Source organism: Pogona vitticeps, chromosome 3, assembly GCF_051106095.1.
Source record: "Pogona vitticeps strain Pit_001003342236 chromosome 3, PviZW2.1, whole genome shotgun sequence".
In the NCBI taxonomy this organism is placed as follows: domain Eukaryota; kingdom Metazoa; phylum Chordata; class Lepidosauria; order Squamata; family Agamidae; genus Pogona; species Pogona vitticeps.
The window spans coordinates 103,186,348-103,206,496 of NC_135785.1; the positions used below are offsets into that span (position 1 = coordinate 103,186,348).

The 20,149-nt window shown below is 38.9% G+C and overlaps 1 protein-coding gene across 50 annotated transcripts in view; it reads left to right on the plus strand.

Moving 5' to 3' along the window:
- Positions 1-20,149, plus strand: part of LDB3 (LIM domain binding 3) — a 202,713-nt gene that overhangs the window by 130,359 nt on the left and 52,205 nt on the right. For 34 of the 50 annotated variants that reach the window (XM_078390983.1, XM_078390990.1, XM_078390976.1 and 31 more), the window contains 2 exons: positions 2,225-2,394; positions 5,743-5,779. In XM_078390983.1, coding sequence (XP_078247109.1) covers positions 2,225-2,394; positions 5,743-5,779 — 207 coding nt within the window. Of the gene's footprint in view, positions 1-2,224; positions 2,395-5,742; positions 5,780-12,882; positions 13,818-20,149 lie in introns of those variants that run through there. The other 16 variants (XM_078390977.1, XM_078390981.1, XM_078390985.1 and 13 more) reach the window with 2 other exon arrangements.

Sequence of the window (20,149 nt, forward strand, 5' to 3'; positions counted from 1 at the left end):
CACCTGTTCCAACATTTGCCCTCTAGTAACAAGTAATTCCTGAAGACATGCATTCTTTGCATGCACAGTCAAGGAATTTCTATACTCATTTGCCATCGTATACAAATGAGCGCTCTTCAGACTAGTATGATGTTTCTGCATTTTTCTTTGCACTAAGGAGACCTCTCAAGATATCCTTTGTTCAAATGCTGCCAATTCTTTGTGAATTTTGGTTTTTGTTTTTTATTCCCTTTTCCTTCCCCTTTTGAGCTTCCTAATTTCCCACTTACAGAACTTTTGTTCATCCAGTGGATTTTGTAACTTTGCTTTCCATGTGATGTATTTTAGCTTTACCCTTGTAAGTTCACTTGGCAGGCTTGTAGGCTTGCTTGGGCTAAGAGGTGTCCATGCCACGTGTGAAATGTTGAGTGTCCTCAAAACAAGCTGATTTGAATGCAAAGGATTAATGACAAGGGAAAACTTGTTTTATTAGTGGTCTGTTCGTGAGCTTCCAGAAGCATCCATCTGGCTACTGCTGAAAACAAAACAGTAGATCAAATGGACTTTGGCTTGATTCAGCAAGGCTGTAATAGCACAGGGTCTGGATTGTTGGCTTTCTGAGTGTTGGGCTACTTGTCATCAGCTGGCCAAGAGTGATGGGAGTTGGTACACAACAGTAAGAGCATAAGTTCTCCACCCTGTTGTTGCACATGATCTACTGAACAATCCATAGATGTTAAGCAGGAGGCTCAGATTACAATGGAGTCTTATCACAAAAGGTTTCTTTGGTGGGCATTTTTAATTATGATGCCTTTTATTTAATTGTATTTATTTATTGCCTTTATACTTTGTTCAATAGAATAAGATCTCTTAAGGACTGAAACTTGAAAATTTGTGTTTTCACAAGTTTTAAAGCAAAGTCTCTTTCTTGCTCATACAATGTTTTCTCTCCAGCATTGAGCTCTTCTTTGCAGCTCACATTTCTTCAACTAGACATGCAAAGAAAGGCACTGTTTACATTTTGATAATTGTTCCGACAATGATCATACTTGTGCTTTTAATGACCTTTTCCAATCATACATTTCTGAGACCTGGAGGGTACACAAGCATCTAGAAATGGAAGCAGGGAGCCACTGTGGTTACATGTATAATGCAAGAGAGAACATAAGAAAATAGTTTTTAGACATGTCTAAACTAGTAAATTATATTTTAAAATGCACATCAACAACATAAGGGATTTGATTATTAGAGAGGGAAGACCTTTGTGAATAAATATTATTCTAAGAGGTCCTTAAGACTCTGCACTGTTTCTTCCTTTTGACTTGCATGGCAAAATTGCTGCAGAGGGTCAGTGCCAGTACTAAAAAGGCCACCTTTGCAATGTTGACTGGTGCTGTTTTGTTTGATGGTGGTTACCAACAAAGCTCTAGTCTAATGAGGATCTCAGGGGTTGACTGGGTATGTATTGGAGAAGACAATCTCCAACATGTTTATGTGAATACTGTTTTGATTGTACCAATAGAAGAGTGCCAGTCTCTTTTCATTCAGACTATTCCCATGAGACTATCATAGGCATGATGATGACCCTTTCTAGGTCCAGTCTAGTACCATTAAATAAAGATAACATTTTAATTCCTTGATGGAGCAGACTTTATGACAGTCTGATTGCAGGCTAGCATTCCAGCACAAAAGTTGAGAGTTTTTGTTCAGTCAAATCAAACTAAAGCTGTATGGGGATTCTGTCTCATAAACCAAATGGCTCTTCTTGGATATCAAACCAGCTGCAAGCAGCCTCATAAATTATCATATGTGATACACAAGTAATACTGCTTTCTGTACTTCTTTATAAATGATTTAGATCACCCTATGGTTGTTTTTAGGACAATAGCAGGCTATTTGAATGAAGAACTTGGCATGTTCCTGGCCGATCTTGTTGGTAGTCGACTTGATACTATAATACAGAATGTACATGTCCTGATTTTAAAAGGACACATAGTTCCAGATAATGACAGCCATGAAATGGAGAATAGTAATACCATCCTAATCCTCATTTGGTCAACCAAGTCAGTTCAGAATTTTTCAATTTGTCACGTGTTATTTTTATTTACCAGAAATATACCATATTGCTGGACAGTGCATAAGCAGAAACGGGGTTTTCGAAGACATACTGCAGAACGGGGGTCTGGGGAAGGGAAGGGGAAGTCAGCATTAGCCATTTTACAGTACACCTCTTTCTGCATTGCAGTAGCCTCCCTGTTAAAGATCCTCATGTAGACAGTGCCTCCCCAGTGTATCAGGCTGTACTTAAAACTCAGAACAAGCCTGAAGAGGAGCTTGATGACTGGAGCCGCCGTTCCTCCAACTTGCAATCCAGGTCCTTCCGCATCCTGGCTCAGATGACAGGAACTGAGTACAGTAAGTCCAACTGGGAAGTCCCAGTTCACCTCTTTGATGGAATTCCCCTTCCTTCCTTCCTTCCTTCCTTCCTTCCTTCCTTCCTTCCTTCCTTCCTTCCTTCCTTCCTTCCTTCCTTCCTTCCTTCCTTCCTTCCTTTTTTTCATGTGTATCTTCTATAGCTATTGTCCTAGGTCTCCAACTTGAAATAAATCCTTCAGTCTAAGTAGAATCATGGGCCATAATGCACATATAATAAGCAAAAACCTAAGTAAATAAGTTTTCTATATTGTTATTTTTTCAGAGTACGCTTTAAAATATATTTGCCACATGAACAAAAGGACAAGTGGTACTTTGGTCATTTAAAAGTGGTTCATAAGAACACTTTTAAATGACAAATTAAAATACTATTATGCAAAATCAATTAAGAAAACAGAACGAATACATAGGAAATGTATTGGGCAGTCATAAAAGTCATTGTAAAAGGAGTACATGGAAAAACCTAATAAGAAAGGGATGGATTTCACTATCCTTAAAGACGGAAAGCAAAGAAGGTAAACAACGTCTCAGTCCTAGGGAGATACTTTGAGAGACTTGAAGTGATCTACAAAGGCCGTGGCTCTAGCAGTGAATCCCTGTATTCCATCACAAAGTTTGAGAGGGCCTTTGGCAAAATCCTTCCATCACTACCCAGCAATAGTTTGCGGACCTTCCACTAAAAAAAATCAAGCTAGATCTTCCTATAAGCTTACTGGGATTCAAAGGTGATGGCAGCAAGGGCATCTGCTGTCGTGAGGTGAGGGGCATTTGGATTTGACCACAAAACCTCTGGTAATATTTCCACAGATACCTTTCTTTTTAAACTTCTATTTCATGTTGATTTCATGTAGATATTTTTAATGGTGGGGGGAAAGCTTACGTATATTTTCACATGATTTTTTTCTATTGGACACAGTCATAAACTCATTCTCCTGCTGACTTAGGCAGGGGTGAGCAAAATGTAGTACATCAGCACTTGGAGGAGTACACTTTACCTAGGCCTGGATCTAAGTATACCTGTGCACATTTTAGAAATGTATATAATTTCCTAAGAATTGTGTGCATTTTCCAAACACGCACATCTTGCAAATGCTTCCTCGCCCCCCCGCGCCCCCCCCCCCCATTTTTGTGAAACACATTCTAGGCCTGAAAATGCATCCATTTTGTGGCTGCTGATTGAATTCACTTCTATGAAAGCTGAAGACTGAGCAAATCTGCAAAAAGCAGGAAATGCCTGCAGAGCAAATTTCTTACACATTCCTACTCCTCTAAGCACCGAGTTGTAACAAAAGAGTTAATGAAAAAACTGAATTTATTTATTTATTTATTTATTGATTTATTTGATTTATATCCCGCCCATCTGATAAATCTATACCACTCTGAAGCGGAGATAAGACCAGTTGTGACGGGTTTTCCATGGGTGCTGAGTCTAGACCTGGGGGAAGTTCCCCCAAATCAAGCAGAGGTCTGCCTAGTTTGGTTTGCTTCACTACCTCCCACACCATGCCCCATATTGTTCAGATGGTTCCAAGACTATCAAAAAAAGGCTTTAGATGGGCAGGTGGTGGTGGTAACTGTGGTGGCATATTTTCTTTCATGTCTTATGTTATGTTAGATCCTGAGTTATAGAGTTGGGTGCCATCACTCTTTGATGACACCCCACTGGGAAGTCCAGATAATCACTCCCAATGGATCCATACCACTATGACTGAACATTGAAACCTATGGAATGGCTCACTCTGACTGCCTGTGTGGTCTAGTAAACTCTACAACGGTCACCCTCAGAGGGTTAAACTAGACTGTACAGACAGTATGTGCATAGGAAAGGAAAATATGTGACATGTTCCAGTGATATGTTTCCTCCCATGGTTTGTGTCTGAGCAATCAGACTTGCAACCAAATCCTATACTTATTTGCTGATGACCAAAATGGAGTAAAATCCCTGGGTGGATTACCATTATATAATGATTAGCTGTTCCAAATAATGCAGGAGAAATGCATGTTGCATGGTGGCTACGTTAGATGGCAAACATACCAGCAGGTCAGTAGTTGGCCTGGATTTTTGGGTATAGATCAACTAACAAAACTTCCAACAGTGGCCAAAATCCTGTTGTTTAGTGCAGTAAATTGCACTAGAGTAAGCCCACTGAATCCATGTGGATTTAATGACTCTGTAAATTTTATTAATTCAAATGGGCTTAATCAATTGAACTTATTGAGGAGTTGATAGTCACCAATTCTCCATTGGTTCAATGGATGTATAGTTCTGTGATTTATTACATTAAGCAGCAGGATTTTCACCATTGTTTCTGTCTAAAACCAGATCTGAAGCAAGACTGAAATGGATCAAGGAAATGTAATATAAAAACTCAAATCAGTAATAGTTCAGATAGAACATGTGATAGAAAACCATTTCAAATGAAAAAGCACTAGAAGAAACCATTATCATGTCTCCTGCCCCTGTAGGGTTTTTTTCTGTTCGGTGTTTAGTATTACAAAAACATTTATTATTATTCTAACTGTAACAGCAAAAATCAAAGTGTTGCATAAACTGAAAGTCCTAAGTGGCCCTCTAGCTGAAGATTAAAAGAATTTGGAAAAGTCTACTAAACTAAACAAGATACTACAAATGTGTTTTCTCTATTTTAATTCCACATATTAGTTCAGGTTATTGAACACAAATTCAAACTTGCCAACAAGTTAACATTTTATAGCCCACATGTTTCTTCCACAAAACAGTGGTGTGGATATACAACAGCATATCTGCAATATTTTTTCCATCTAGAGGTTCAGTTATTGAATATTATTTTTCTAATTAGCAGAAAAAAATATTCCTCAATTTGCCAGACAAAGGGCCAAGCTGTCCCTTGTGTTGGAGATCTGTGGACCTTCCAACATCTTTTCTTTTCCTCAAAGCATACTTGTGGGAAAGGTGCTATTTAGACCAGGGCCACAGCATAGAGAAGAGGGGTTACATTTTCCCTCAGTTCTCATTTCCTGATTAGGCAAATTTCCCCACAAAAAAAACCCTGCTATTGGCACAAGATACAGATACAATATGCACATGTACATTTGTCTCCTTCATGTCTAGTAATAGGAACTTCAAAGGGTTAATCCTCCCATGTAAGCTTTGACTTTGGTCTAAAGCCAAAGGCCCATGGCTTCTTTATTGGGAGTGTTGGTAGGGCAATCCTTCATAGATCTTCCATGTAGTATATACTTTTGCCCCAAGGAATCTGAGCTATCTTCTCCCCTTCCCTTGTTAGCAGTTAGACTGTGAACTCTAACTAGCCTTCTTGACTTGACTTTTTCTCAATTTCTCACCTACAGTGCAAGACCCAGATGAAGATGCCCTGAGGAGAGCAAGGTAGGCAAGCTAGCAGCAAGCATTGTGGCCTTCTCTTTATGATAACAAACTCTTCATGCCCTAAACCAACATTAATTTGAAGATTATAGTATGTATGTTGTTTCTTTAAAAGCCTACTACATTTACTCAAATCACTAAAAACAGAAGTAATGTTGGCTTGACAGGCACTAGGTTGAAAAGATTACCATATGGCACTACATTGGTGGGTGCGCTCAGTCTTTGTCAATTCTTTGGGCAAGGAATTCCCATTAGTTTGTGAGGGGGTTACTTTGGTTTTACAATCATCAGACCAACATGCATGTGACTGCCCTAAATTTTCTAAGGGGCATTTTCTTAAGCAAAATAAGATAGCATGACTATTGCTGAAATTTTAATGAGCAATTTATTTGGATAATCCTGTGATTGGCATTTGTTTCCATGGAGATGCACAGATGATAACAGTAATGGAGTTGTTCCCTGTCATATAAGTAAAACATCTATGTTGGTTTTACTGGAAACTTAAATGGGGGGAAAATGTAACCCAGATTTACCCAACAAAAGTTTATCTGGATTTTTTCCCCCTCATGATAATGCAGTATGAGCATACAGGACTGCTTTTGCTATTAGAGTACTGTTTTTGTCCATTCTCAGATATTCTGTCATTCAGAAGCTCAAATATTTATCCACTTCAAGGCTTTTGTGATTGTCTACTCTGAATAGGCTACAGGTTTAACCTTTTTTGTGCACCCAGTATAGCAATCATTGTCTAATGTGCTCTCCTCTTTACACATCTATCTCCAAGTCCTTTGAGTAAGGCCATGGGTTTGTAATCTCGACGTGGGGGCCCTCACTACCTTGGTACATGTGCTCGTAATCTCAAGATTAGACCACTGCAATGTGCTCTACGTGGAGCTGCCTTTGAGGCTGCTGCGGAAACTATAGGTGGTGCAGAATGCTGCGGCCAGACTTCTCAGTGGTGTGAAAAAATACCAACATATTTCACCCACTCTGGCTGCACTGCATTGGGTGCCCATCCAATTCCGCATCGACTTCAAAGTGTTGATGCTTACGTACAAAGCCCTAAACGGCCTCGATACTTGGCGGAATGTGTCACTCGTGCAAGTCAGGAGGTGAGGCTGAGGAGCCTAACGCCGAGCGAGGCCCGGAAAGAAAAGACAAGAAATCGGGCCTTCTCGGCGGTGGCTCCTCGCCTCTGGAATAACCTTCCCCCTGACATCCACGCGGCTCCCTCGCTGGGTATTTTTAAAAATCAATTAAAAACACTGATGTTTCGGCAGGCCTTCCCCGCCAATTCCTGATCTTTCCTCTTTTTTCTCTCCCCTCGTCTTTGTCCCACCTTGTCTAAGCTTTTCCCCTTATTTAAAATTGTTTTAATTATATTGTAATTACGCTTGTTGTAAGCCGCCTAGAGTGGTCTTAAGTGGCTAGATAGGCGGGATATAAAATAAATAAATAAATAAATAAATAAATAAATAAATAAATAAAATAAATCTGTCTTACAATTTGTCTTGCCAGGATCCCCATTGCATTAAAGCAGATTGACTTCTGTGATCATTCCATGTATATTCCTATTTCAGAAATGCTCCCTGTCCCTGAACAATTTGCCATATTTTAGAAGTATATATGCTAGTGCATACAGCTGGCATCCACTTTCCGTTGCAAGTGATAGCTGTTTTACAGCTAAAACTCTGCTCAGCTATTAGATCTTCCACTAAATGTATAAGGCAGAATTCTTCCTTAGTGATACAGCACAATGATTCTGGGTTGAAGAGCTGCATTACGAGTTCCAATGTATGTTCATGGAAGGTAGTTCCATATAGGAATCAATGTGCAGTCTGTCTGCATGCTGATTGTTGAGTAGAATGTTTTTTGTTTCCATCTATGCTTTCTATAATCCGTTTTTTCTGGATTATATTTTCATTGTAGTTGACTTCCTTAACAATATAATGTTGAGACATTGTTTATAAAGGACCCCCCAAACAGAGATGATGATGATAAGTCTCTAGATTCTGCTAGCAGCTCCAAAACTGCTACTGACACCTATGAAAATCCCTCTTAAATTTTCAGCATCAGCACCAATGTATTTGCCTTCTCACCTGCCAGAGATGCCTAGATCTTTCCAGTAATTTATGAGGTGGACAAGAAAGTCGAGACTCTCCCCCCCCCACCGCACCATCTCTGGTAGTGCACAAATAAGATGAATGCTATGTGGGGCATAAGAGAGTAGGCAGCAGTGCTGAAAGAGTGGTGGGATGATGCTGTTTGTGGGTGGGTTGAGCAGTTGTCAAGTGGGATTCCAGTCACTTTAGAGATATTTTACCATGTATATTAGCAGCAGGCACCTTTCAGGGGTGGGAGAGCATTTCTGTTGTCCTCCAGATCTTGGAGGACTGCACATTCCCTCCAACACCTTTGCTCCCCACAAAAATCCTGACACCCACACCCAAAAAGACTGGGCTCTAAAAATGCAGATCATGCCCCAGAAGCCTCAGAGGGTGCATGATTTGCCCTGCACAATCCATTTCTCGGAAGCACCTATTTTAAGTTTTAAACATTCTTTTGAAAACACAGAAACTGATTGACTGGTTGTGGGAGTTGGTGATTGATTAGCCTTTTTGAGGCCACCCGTTTTAGGAGAGTGGTCTGGGGAGGCTTGGGAAAGTCACATTTGGCTCTTGGGGGTGTTCTGCATGCGACCATGTAGGCTGCATTTTGCCCAGCCTTCATGTGGATGATATACAGCAGGATGGGCCATCCAGATTTCAGACGTTAAGTCCCCTCATATCTCACCATTGACTAGGCTACCTAGGGTTACTCAGAGTTGCAGTCCAACAAGATCTAAGAAGCAACCATTTTTTCCAACACTGATGAGATTTTGTTTACAAGTGAAGTGTATTAATCACTACTGCACCAGCAATGAAGAATGTAGGATCCTGTACTGTTCTACAGGATTGGAGATTGCACAAGTAATATGCATTTGAAAATAAAATATTCCTCAAAGAGCTGGAACTATTCGAAAAAGGAAATAACAACTGTACAACTCCTGCAGTTAAAAATAAGGTATAGCAAGATGGATTTTTACTATTTGAAAAATGGTACATAGTAACATGCGTCAGTTTGTAGCAAATTGACTCTGATTTTAAATGTGTACAGTATTCTGTGCATCATGCACAATGTGTTGTCAGCATTGCACATTTTGCTTGTTTCTAAAAATATGACTTTCAGAATATATATGCCACTAATGAACATCGTGACTTTTTGTTCATTATGGGATGGAATCATAAAACAGTGCGGTTATACATTTAACCAGTACTTTCTTGAACCAACAGATTCAGTTTTTAAAAAAATGAAGAACCAATAGCTCATTAATACCAGCTCTTGCGATCAGAAAAGAAAGGCCTGCTGTGCAGTTGTAAACTACATCTAATTATTCCTGACATTTCTACCCAGAGCAGCAGACTCATTCATCCATAGGTCCAAAAGGTTGGACAGAAATGGAGTATTTGTTAGAATATCCCATCTCATACTGTCAGTTATTTAGTGTTAGCACAGCCATTTACTTTTCTGAGATAAAGTGTAAGGGGGATTCAGAGTTCCTCCGGTATTTACTGTGTGTGATCTTGAGAGAGTAGGCCAGGTCCTGAAACTACTGTTGAGGTAAAAGACCTTTATCCTCAGTGACAATGCATTTAAATGGTATTACAGATGTCATCATCTGTGTAATCTTGCTGCAAGCCCCGAAAAATGCTTGTTTTCTTGAGTTTTCCAGAATGTGAAAAATGTAGCTTATCTTAGTATTTTTAGGCAACAGTTGAGGTGCAATGCCTCCTTGTGGTGGCTCATCAAAATTGTCCTTGACACAACCCAAAAGAGTAATGTACAAAATTCATTGTAACTGCTGTTGGTGTGGGAGAAGATTTATTTGCTAATTAGCACATGAATACTGTTCTCTTGTGCTCTGTTGCCTTTGTGTTTCTACTTCATTCACTGTGGAAAATCAGAATGACTGGATGAGGCCCTCTAGAACTCCCTGTTTCCTCAGCATCCCTGGGGTTTAGTGTAAAAGGAAAATCACTAATTAGTATACATAAATGCTTGTGGGCATTTGTCAACAATCCTTAATACATGGCCTTTTCTCCACATCAGACAATATGGTGATTCAGATTTAAGTTTTTGTTTACTACAGTATTGCCCTCTGTTATGAGGACTTATTCCGTGAATTACTGGGTGAATTGTTATTTGTCACTTTCTAGTAAGATTTCTTGAATCCTTTTTCATGGTGACTTGGAGATATATATAGACAGAACTGCATTTTCCCCTTTCTATTCTTTCAAAATCATACAAAATCTTATTTCAAGCCACTAATAATTCTAATTGAAGGTTCTTATCTAGGAAACTCCTGGTGAATAGAAACAATACCCATGCTTAAACATAATCTGTTAAGGCTTCCAGTAAATGTGAAAGAGACATCTAAGAACACAACAACATGCTGTACGACTCATGGAACATACTTAGGCGTTAGTCTGCTTCAGCATGTCCACAGAATTAAAGGGTGGGGGGAATGGACAGAGAGTGTGTGTGAGAGAATCAAAAGATAAGGTACTAGACCACCTTAAAGGCTGACAGATTTGTTTCAGTGCGCGCTTATGTGGATCAAAAATATACTCCCTGGGACAAACAAAAATCTACAAGAGATCACACCGAAACAAATTTGTTAGTCTTTAAGGTGTTACATTTTGTCCTTGCATTTTTTCCCTTTCTCTTTAGGATCCCCCCCCCTTTAAATATGTCAGCATATCTGTGTCAAGTTCCCTGTAACACACGGTGTAGCCAAGTCCTGATGCCTTTGCATTTTCAGATGGGGACAGAAAAAAAGGGAAGTTGACATATGGTAGTTGTGTTTCATAGAAATCTACGGTTCAGCCCTGTATGTTCAAAGGAGCTTGTGTGTCTATGCGTGTTATAGCAACAGCAAATTAATTTGAAAAAACACAAAACTGATTTCCACTGTCTCTGCTATTTGTCACCTGTGCTTCTTTCAGCTAAGGCCCTGTTCATATCCTACTTACTCATATATGTGTTATAAAGAAGCTGTAATTTATAAGATTGCTTGACCTTTCTTTCTAGCAGCCTTATAGCAGACCTGCCCCTGCCAGAGCCCCAGCTGTCCTAACCAGCTTTACTAAACACCGTCTAGTCTCTGTTACAATAATTACATGTTGGAAAGCATAGGTGAGGAGATAACCACAAGATTTCATGACTACAAGCCACACTATACTCTCGGGTCTCTGGGGCCTGGGGAAACCAGAAATTACCATCCAGGAGAAATCCTGCCTCACCTTTTGGTGTGGTAGCAAGCTGCATTAGAGGTAAGGAGAATATACAATAGAATACGTAGTTAGAGATTAATCAGAAGTAATAGATCAGTCTTACCCAATGGGATCTCTCCCACCCCAGATATGTCAGACAACAACATATGTCATCTCCAGGCAGCACAGTTCTTAATGTATAGGAATGATGGAGCTTGTACTCGAACACATAGACTAAAAGACACTTCAAATATGGCAGTAAAGGTGAATGACTTGGATGTTCCAGTCCTTTGGTTCTCAAGGTGGGGACCACAACTCCTTATGGTCTATAAAGCAATTGTGGGGTTGCTAAGGTTCTAAAAAAGAAGCAGTATGCTCACATTGAATTTGTTTTGTTTCTACTCTTTCTTAAGCTAAATTCTTGTTTTTAATTTTAAATAATTTTAACTCTTTTTAAATGTTTACATTACATTTTAAATTATGAATAGTTTTGTTTGATTATTAAAAGACGGTTTGATTATGGTGAAAGAAACGTGAAGTATGAGCACTTCTTAAAAATTAAAAAGGGGTCATGGTGTTGAGATGTTTGGGAACCCCTTATCTAGAACCTCTTTTCCATGATTCTAGCTGTGCGTTCCCTCTGTGAGTGGAGGAGAAACTGCCCTTGTTCTACTGAGAAGGAGGCATCCTTTTTAAAATCATGCTTTGCAGATCTGTGCAAGAAAAAAATGTAATATATGAACAGGGCTCAGTGTATGCTGTCTTTCTTTTGCGTAGCCTGTTTCACTTTTCATAGTGACATTAATTCAAAATATATTTGTGCTTAAATTTGAAAACTCTGGACATAGGACTATCAAATATAACAAAACAAACATTGAATTGCTCACACAGTAGATTGTTTTTATACAAGTCTTTCTCTTTTCCTTCCAACCCAACTCTTTTAATTTTCCAGCTTTATACTGTACCACCAAACAACTCCAGTAGTCCAAAAAAAGAACAATCCACAGAGTTGTAGAATGACTGGCAGATTCTGATTGTCTTTAACTTTTGTGAAATGGCGAGGAAGAGTTCCAGAGTCTCATGGGAACAAGTGATCACTTGCAGAAATGTAGCTCTGCAGGGCCAGCCCTGCTATAAGGCAGAATACAACAGTTGCTGTAGACCTGTAGTTTTGGGTGTAGGTTATTTAATTGACTGCTCTACTTTTCCTGCAGAAGTAATGTCCTTTAGATCTTTCTGTTGTAGATGCCCAAAGTGTTTTGGGCTAGCTCTGTGCCTCTATTAACTTTCCAAAATGCTGCTTTGCCATTTCTACAGTTACTCTTTTTCATGATACACAAAACAGAAAATAAGATATCTGGGTGGTATACTTTTGATACAAATGACTGCAAGCTGACATAGATGCTAAAAGGCAGAAAACATTTGCTTTCGTTCTTGTGCAGTACAAACCTTTGTCAACAGACAGAAATGATGAGACTTCTGAGTTTTTAGCAAAAGCAGCCCTGTCAAGCTGAACCAAACCAAGACAGGAATTTGATTTAAAATAAGTCAAATTAACACTTAAATTACTTCAAATTAACATTTAAGTTAACATGTGTCCCAACTTCCCTTCAAAAAGTTTCATTTTGTCCTTTTTTTCTGAATTAATCTTGGAGGCATCTTAAATCCAAATAAATTGCCATTGCCCACGTTTTAGGCCGAGGGGTACTAGCCATAGTCCCTAACCCCTTTCTTCCTTTTCTCTCTCTCTCTTTCTCTCTCTCTATCCCCTCTGTCTCTTTCTTCATGCAACAGGGAAAGGTTTGAAACGGAACGCAACAGCCCACGCTTTGCCAAATTGCGCAACTGGCATCACGGCCTATCGGCGCAAATCCTTAATGTCAAAAGTTAAAAATCCTATGAATAGTACACAATTGTGCAAGACATATGTATTCTAAAGAGTAAACTGCTCTCCTGAGTTAGTGTCTAAGAGCATCCCAGATATTGATACACTGAAGGCATAATACAGTGGCGTTGTTTTTCCTGAAGCACATGTTTTTGTTTTCTGTTGCTATCCTGGTTTCCCTCCACCATTTTGTAAGTCATTTAGACTATAAGATGGAGTTGAGTTGAGTTGAGTTGATTGAGTTCCTTCACCACAGGATAAGTAGCTTATAAATGCTGACTGGCTTAGCTATTGTAATTTCTAGCGTTTAAGTAATGTGTATGAAATTGAGAGATGGAGAGATTTGTTTAACTACAAAAACATATATTTATAGGTATATAGGTATATATTTCCAGAGAGTGTTCTCACAGACTAAATAACAATGGAACGAGTAAACTGGAAAGTGTAGGGCTTGATTTTGCCAAATATGTAGGCCTCCTTAGTTGGGGTAGTTCAGTTATTTCATTTTTAGATAAGACACTTGATGTGTTGGGTTTAATTTATTTGTATGTGGCGTGTTGAGTCAAGACTTAACATATTGCCTTTGAAATTCAGACCTTGATATGAGTGTGAAGTTTGGAATGTGGCAGCTCATCAGCTACTGAAACAAAAGGCACAAGCTAGTAGCTTTTCAAGTTGGACTACAAGAAATGAGAATATATGAGATAATTTGTGTACTGAGTTCTTAAAAGTATGGATTAACTTTTAGAGAAACATTTGCCTTTTCTGTATTGCTGTTGCTTTGAAACCCACTTTTCTCTGTATATAGCAGTGTGGTTTACCTGAAATAAAGAATCTAAAAACAGATGAACCTATGTGCCTTTTTACCTTAAGTATCTTACTTCATACACTCCAAATGTTCTTCTATTAGCAACTGAGAAATCATCATCTTACTACTTTGTATTAATCCCAGACGTCCTGGTACATCTTTTGAAAAGGGGGAGAAATGGTGCCAAAACAGAGAAATGGAATGACAATATTCTGTTATTGTGAGGGCCAAGATTTTAATTGATTTCACCATGTTTTTCAAGGGGTGCAGCCAGCATGAGGCCCCAATCCACTGGACAGCTATGTTTGAGCCTGTTTCCCCCACTCAGTTTTGTGGGCTATATGTATCTTTAGCACCTTGTTCCCTGTCCTTTGCATAGAAAATGGCCAGAAATCTCACAGAAGCTCTTTTTCCTGGACAGAAAAGAAATAACATTTCCTAGTCTTAAAAGTACTATAGGAGTTTCTAATTTACTGCCTTGAACTTTTATTCCTCCCCACCACTTGTGTTCTTAGAAGAATTTGAATCTGATTATTTCTGATTTATTTTCTCATCTCATTTTGTTTCTCAAAATACAGTATATCTAATTTGTCTGGATAGAGTAGGGGATATTTGTTTACATACAGTATTTGTTTGAAACACATAACCCACTAAACGAGCCTCAAATATGTTCTCATTACTACCATTTATACCACTGCTGCCTGGGGACCATTTATTATGAGGCAAATTTATTATTTTGCTTCCTAAGGCAAGGCCAAGATGGCACTCTTCTCACCATTCTGTGTATAGAAAATGAGTGGACTAGCTATAGAAATATACTATCCATTCTGTCAATGTCAAAGCATCTTCCACTGCACCTGAGAGGAAAAGTCGAACCCAGTGGTTCTTAACCTTTGTTACTCGGATGTTTTTGAACTGCAACTCCCAGAAACCCCAGCCAGCACAGTTGGTGGTGAAGGCTTCTGGGAGTTGCAGTCCAAAACTCCTGAGTAACCCAAGGTTAAGAACCAGTGGTCTAACCTAAGAGGGAGAGAGAAGGTTCTGTCCTCAAACCTCAGGCTCCTACCTCTCAGCGATGCATCTGCTGCTTGAAGTGGCCTAACTAACGAAGGGTGAACCCTGCCCGGTGGGTGGAGATGAGATGTCTGCAGTTACAGAAATAAGTAAACATGAGTAAACAACGACCCGGGAGGAATGAAGCCTGACCCTTGACATGCAGTGGAATGAAGAGATAAAAGAACTCTGAGATCATAAATTGAATTGTACAAATCCGGACTATAAGTGGGTTATTGTTTTGGAATGTTCCCTTACTCTAAAAATGTCCTGCAACTTAAATTCAAGACCCTCCCCAGAAACTGCATAGCAAGCAAAAGAGAGGAAAGAAAACATTCTATCTTGGTTTTGCTTGTTCTCTGTTTGGAGTTTTTTTTTTTTTTTTTTTTTTTTTTTTTTTTTTTTTTGTCTGAACTGGAGGTTGGTACAGCCAGTTTTACCACATAATTTTTGTCCATGCAGAGAACAAGTACCAGAACGACCAGAGGTAGAACTGCACTTCATGACTGCCAGGGTTCTGTTGTGCAAGCCATTATAGCTGAGCTGGGATAAAACTGTTACATAGATAATCATTTCACCCGCTGCCAGCAGAGAGAACAGGATCTCCAACCACTTTTAAGTATATTCCAAATTGATGAGGAAATGAGTGAAATGGGGCATTAGGATGAAGCCCTCTAAATGCAACCAAGGAAAGCAGCTGTGGTCTTCTGGAGGTTTTTTGGCCTGTAGTTTCCACTAGCCATAGCCAGCACAGCTAATGTTGAGGAATGATGGAATTGTGATCCCACAACCTCTGGAGGACCACAGTGTCCACCTACTGCTCAAAATGTAAACCCAGAGGAGAGGAGAATGGGAGAATATGCTATTTTCACTTCAGTTGTATCGCAGCCAAAACCTATTCTCTTTTGTGACCTTCAGAAAATGTTTACAAAGAATTTTTGAGAGTCCTTTGGGGTGGCTGTTGCTGAGTAGAGAGACTTTTCAGAAAAAAAAAATTCTATAGGAGGCAAGGATGGTCCATATGCTATGAGAACTTCAGGCTTAAATTATGAACCAAGGGCAAAGTTGTTAGTGAGTTGGAACTGGGTGGGGGGCTTTTAAAAAAAAGGCTAAAATGTAGACATTTCAAGATACAAATGTCTTCCTTTTCAAAAAGATACCTAAGTTCTTGGCTTGTGGTCTACAACTATCCAGAAAATCTAGTCTGCTACCATGGAGCCAGGGGACGTGGTGGCAATGCAAGTTAAACCGCAGAAGCCTCTGTGCTTTAAGGTCAGAAGACCAACAGTCGTAAGATCGAATCCACGCAATGGAGTGAGCTCCCGTCGCTTGTCCCAGCTCCTGCCAACCTAGCAGTTCGAAAGCATGAAAAATGCAAGTAGATAAATAGGAACCACCTTGGTGGGAAGGTAATGGCGTTCCGTGTCTAGTCGCGCTGGCCACGTGACCACGGAAACTGTCTTCAGACAAATACTGACTCTATGGTTTGGAAACGGGGATGAGCACTGCGCCCTAGAGTTGGACACAACTGGACTAAGTGTCAAGAGGAACCTTTACCTTACCATGGAGCCAAGTAGCTCCATTGTAACAATGCTTACTATGAGGGGGATTAAAACTATCAGGATCACTCCAGACATCTCTACAACTCTGTGCCAAGTGTTGTTGTTGTTATTATTATGGATTTTGGATCAAGGCTCATTTGAAAAGTTCACGTAGTTGAGAATTTTGCTTTGTGATTGGGCTAACAGAAGAGACTTCACTTAGAGCCACTCCTATGCCACATGGGGATGTTCAGCATTGAAGCCAGATACCTATTGATGACATCTTCTGTCCCAAACAAAACATTCAGGGCATATCTACCTACAGACTTATCTTGGCTTTTAAGCACATTTCACTACTTCACCCTCCCAAAATATCCTAGTTATCCTGAGGATATCCTGGTTATCCTGAAGTTAATGAGGATGCTAAGAATTATCTATTGCAAACAAAACTCCTTTTCACAGAACTGATGATCCCAGAATTCTCTAGAGATAGAGAATTAAGTCTGTGTTTTGGCTGTACCCTGACAATTGGCCCCCATGGGGCTAATGTTTATATTTACTTTAACATTATATTCAGAGTGTATGTGCCTGCCACATTTACTGCAAGTACATGAAAGGCACAGAATTTGGATCTGGGTATTAAATTCAAGCAGACTGAGATAACTTCAGCTCCTATTTTAAAAAAAACAAGTGGTTTAACAGGCTACATGTGTGCCATGTGAGAAATCTCTAAAACCTCTAATTTCACACCCTGCTTTGATTTTAGAATTCATTCATAAGAGCTATTGTTTTATTTATCTTATTAATTTTATTATATTTTTATTTTTAAAAAAATTACTTCACCTTTCCCTTAAAAAGGACCCAAGGCGGCTTGCATCATTAAAAGACAATGTTTTAAAAAGCTAAAACAGTAAGTCTAATAATAATATTTATAATAAAGCAAAGCTTGGAAATTTTACTTTTTAGAAGCAAGACAAAAACCAAAGAATACACAGCCTTGAATAATAAATGAATGCCATGGAAACAAAGCTCTAGCAGGGCTTTATTTGACTTTGCTTATGGCTGGCTGTTTAGCACATGAGTATATTATCTTTTTGCAATTGTTTATTTGGTCCTGAGTATAGGTGTTATTTATTTCCCATCTGCTTTAACCATGGTGCTTTCAGACTGAGGATGTTTCTTCTGTGTTAACCATGCAAACTAATTTAGTGGCAAAGACAGTGTAACTCATTTCTCAGGAGCTGTTATCACCTTTGCTTTCAGAAAAAGTTGAAGAAAGAACTATTCTACTGCCTCTTCCCTGGTCTTTAAAAGCAGTTCTTTGCATTATGCAAAATAAGGTGCTAAAAGAGGCAGCACTCTTTTCTATTCTCATTTCAGACTATATGCATACTATTTGATTATTTCTTTCTGCATCATGTGTAAAATGTCTGTTAATCTGCAGATCCACAGACATTTTATGTATATATGCTAACTCTTGCTCTCTAATTGATGAAGACTCCATTCATTGTCCAAAGCTCACTCTTCCTCTTTCATACCAAATATTTGCCATTACTTACAAGTGGTAAGTAATGGTCACGCTTTTATTTATAATGTCTGATTAGGTCCAACGTCTTTTCACTAACTTCACCAAGGTGGTTTAACCCACTATACTGTATACTAGTTCCATTTTACCTCTGATCAAATCCATCAATAAGTAAAATGAAAATGCCTAACTGTATCCTCAAATTTTGGGTAAATCCAAAACATTAACAAGAACTTTGTTCCAACTAGTTGTCCTGGTGAACAACCAGGTAGAAAAAAACAATCCATATTAAACAGAGAAGACATAGTAGACACTACAGTATTGACAGGTAGATAGACTGTAACCAAAAAGGGCTGATTCACACATCTCTAATACATTGCTTTTTATTCTACATATGGTGACACTCAATGGAATGTATGAACTGGCTTTGTTGAAAGCAATGTGTTAGAATAATAGTGAAGTTCTATGGTATGGTTATGGGCTTGTCATCATTCATTTAAACATGCAAATCATTATTTTGTACTCTGGTCATGATGTGATGAACACAGACGTGTGAACTGGCCCTAAGTATCCACCACAGAAGTTTTCTTAGTGCTGGTTCAACAAATGAGTGTTGTCAGTAATTGAGAGGATGGCTACATAGCCATTTAGCCCACTGTTTGATCCAGCACAGAGATGGGCTGGTTTGCTCCTAAAAACGGTGATTAAATGACAACATTGCTGGAACTAACTAGCCTGCCCTCAGAGTGGGTGCAGGTATAATTGCTCTATTTTGGTTTGTTTCCAGCACATGTGATTGCTGGAAACAAACCAAAAGTGAGCATTCTTGTTTGAATTGAATATTGTGAAGTGGCATAAGAAGAGAGTCACTCCAGGATATTGGCAAATTAAATGCTTCTTTGGCTCCATGAAGGCGCCAACGAAGTGAAGAAAAAACTAAGTGTATATGTGCTGCATCACTTTTTAAAAAAATAACAGCCACGTTGAAAACTTTGTCATAGAAACTGGAGGACACAGGAGGGAGCAATGAGAGGAATTTTTGTTTGTTTTTCTCAACAGGCTCTTGACTGGACCTTTAAGAGAAAAATGAACAAAAATCCCCCTCCTGTCTCCTCCTGTTTCCATGACAAAGATTTCCATTTGGCTTTTTTCTTAGAATGATGCAGCATGTATTCACTGCCCTAATACACTTTTTAAAATTCTCTCATCCTTGGCCTTTCTGCAGAGCTGAAAAAGTGTTTAATTTGCTGAAGCAAATCATGAAGTGGCAGAAGCATCATCTGGTGGTATTGATTTTTCTTTTAAATTAAAAACTCTACCTTTTGTTCCATGGCTCCCACATCTTCCATAGCTTCCGTGCAGTGAAAAGGACACTGAATCAGAGAAGCTTCAGGACAGAAGGAGGAATCTTGTAATTATAAAAAAATCTCTCCCTACTGATGACATTCTTCTCATATAACAGACATAATTTGTACTACAGGACTTTGCCCACTGTACAGTAAAATCCTTAGTATTTGATTAGTGGATCTAGTTACCTAGCATAGAGAGTTATAAACATTATTGCATGGTAGTTTAATTGGTGATCAGACTTGTAAATTAGATTCTGTTTATCTTCCCGTGCATGCTGGAATATAGGATACAGAAGTGATGAAACCTCATTCTAGAATGATACACCTCTTGTATCATTACTTCAAAACATGGCTTAAGCATATTGTCTGGTTTAAGGCTTAATTTGATTTATTTCATCTAGGTATTAGTTACAATACTCAAAATGTGATAAGGTTTTGTATCTAGAGTGCTTTTTCTATAGATTGCCCTCTGGAATGACAGACAGACAGAGAAGTTGCCAAAAAATAGCCTTCCACTTTCCTCTGGAAAGAACATTCTTCAGTAGAGTTGCATCTTGGAACCCAAATGTAGGTTAACAATGCTCAAATGTCAGAACCACTCGCAATGAAAGTCTAGAACTTATATTGGAACTAGTTACATTTAGACCTTGTGGTGACATATTGCCATGAAATTGGAAACGTAGGTAGGTGAACCAAGTGTACACTTAAGCTACCCATAGCCTGCAAGGATTTTTATTTTCATATTATACTAACTGTAAAGGGCTAATGCTGCTAGAAGCCTAAATTTGAACATGTCTGGTGTGGATCATTTGCTTTATTTTACTGTAAATTTGGCTACACTGGAAAGAAACTGCTTCAGATTTTTCATGCTGAATGCGTATGGTAGCAAATTTTTAAATC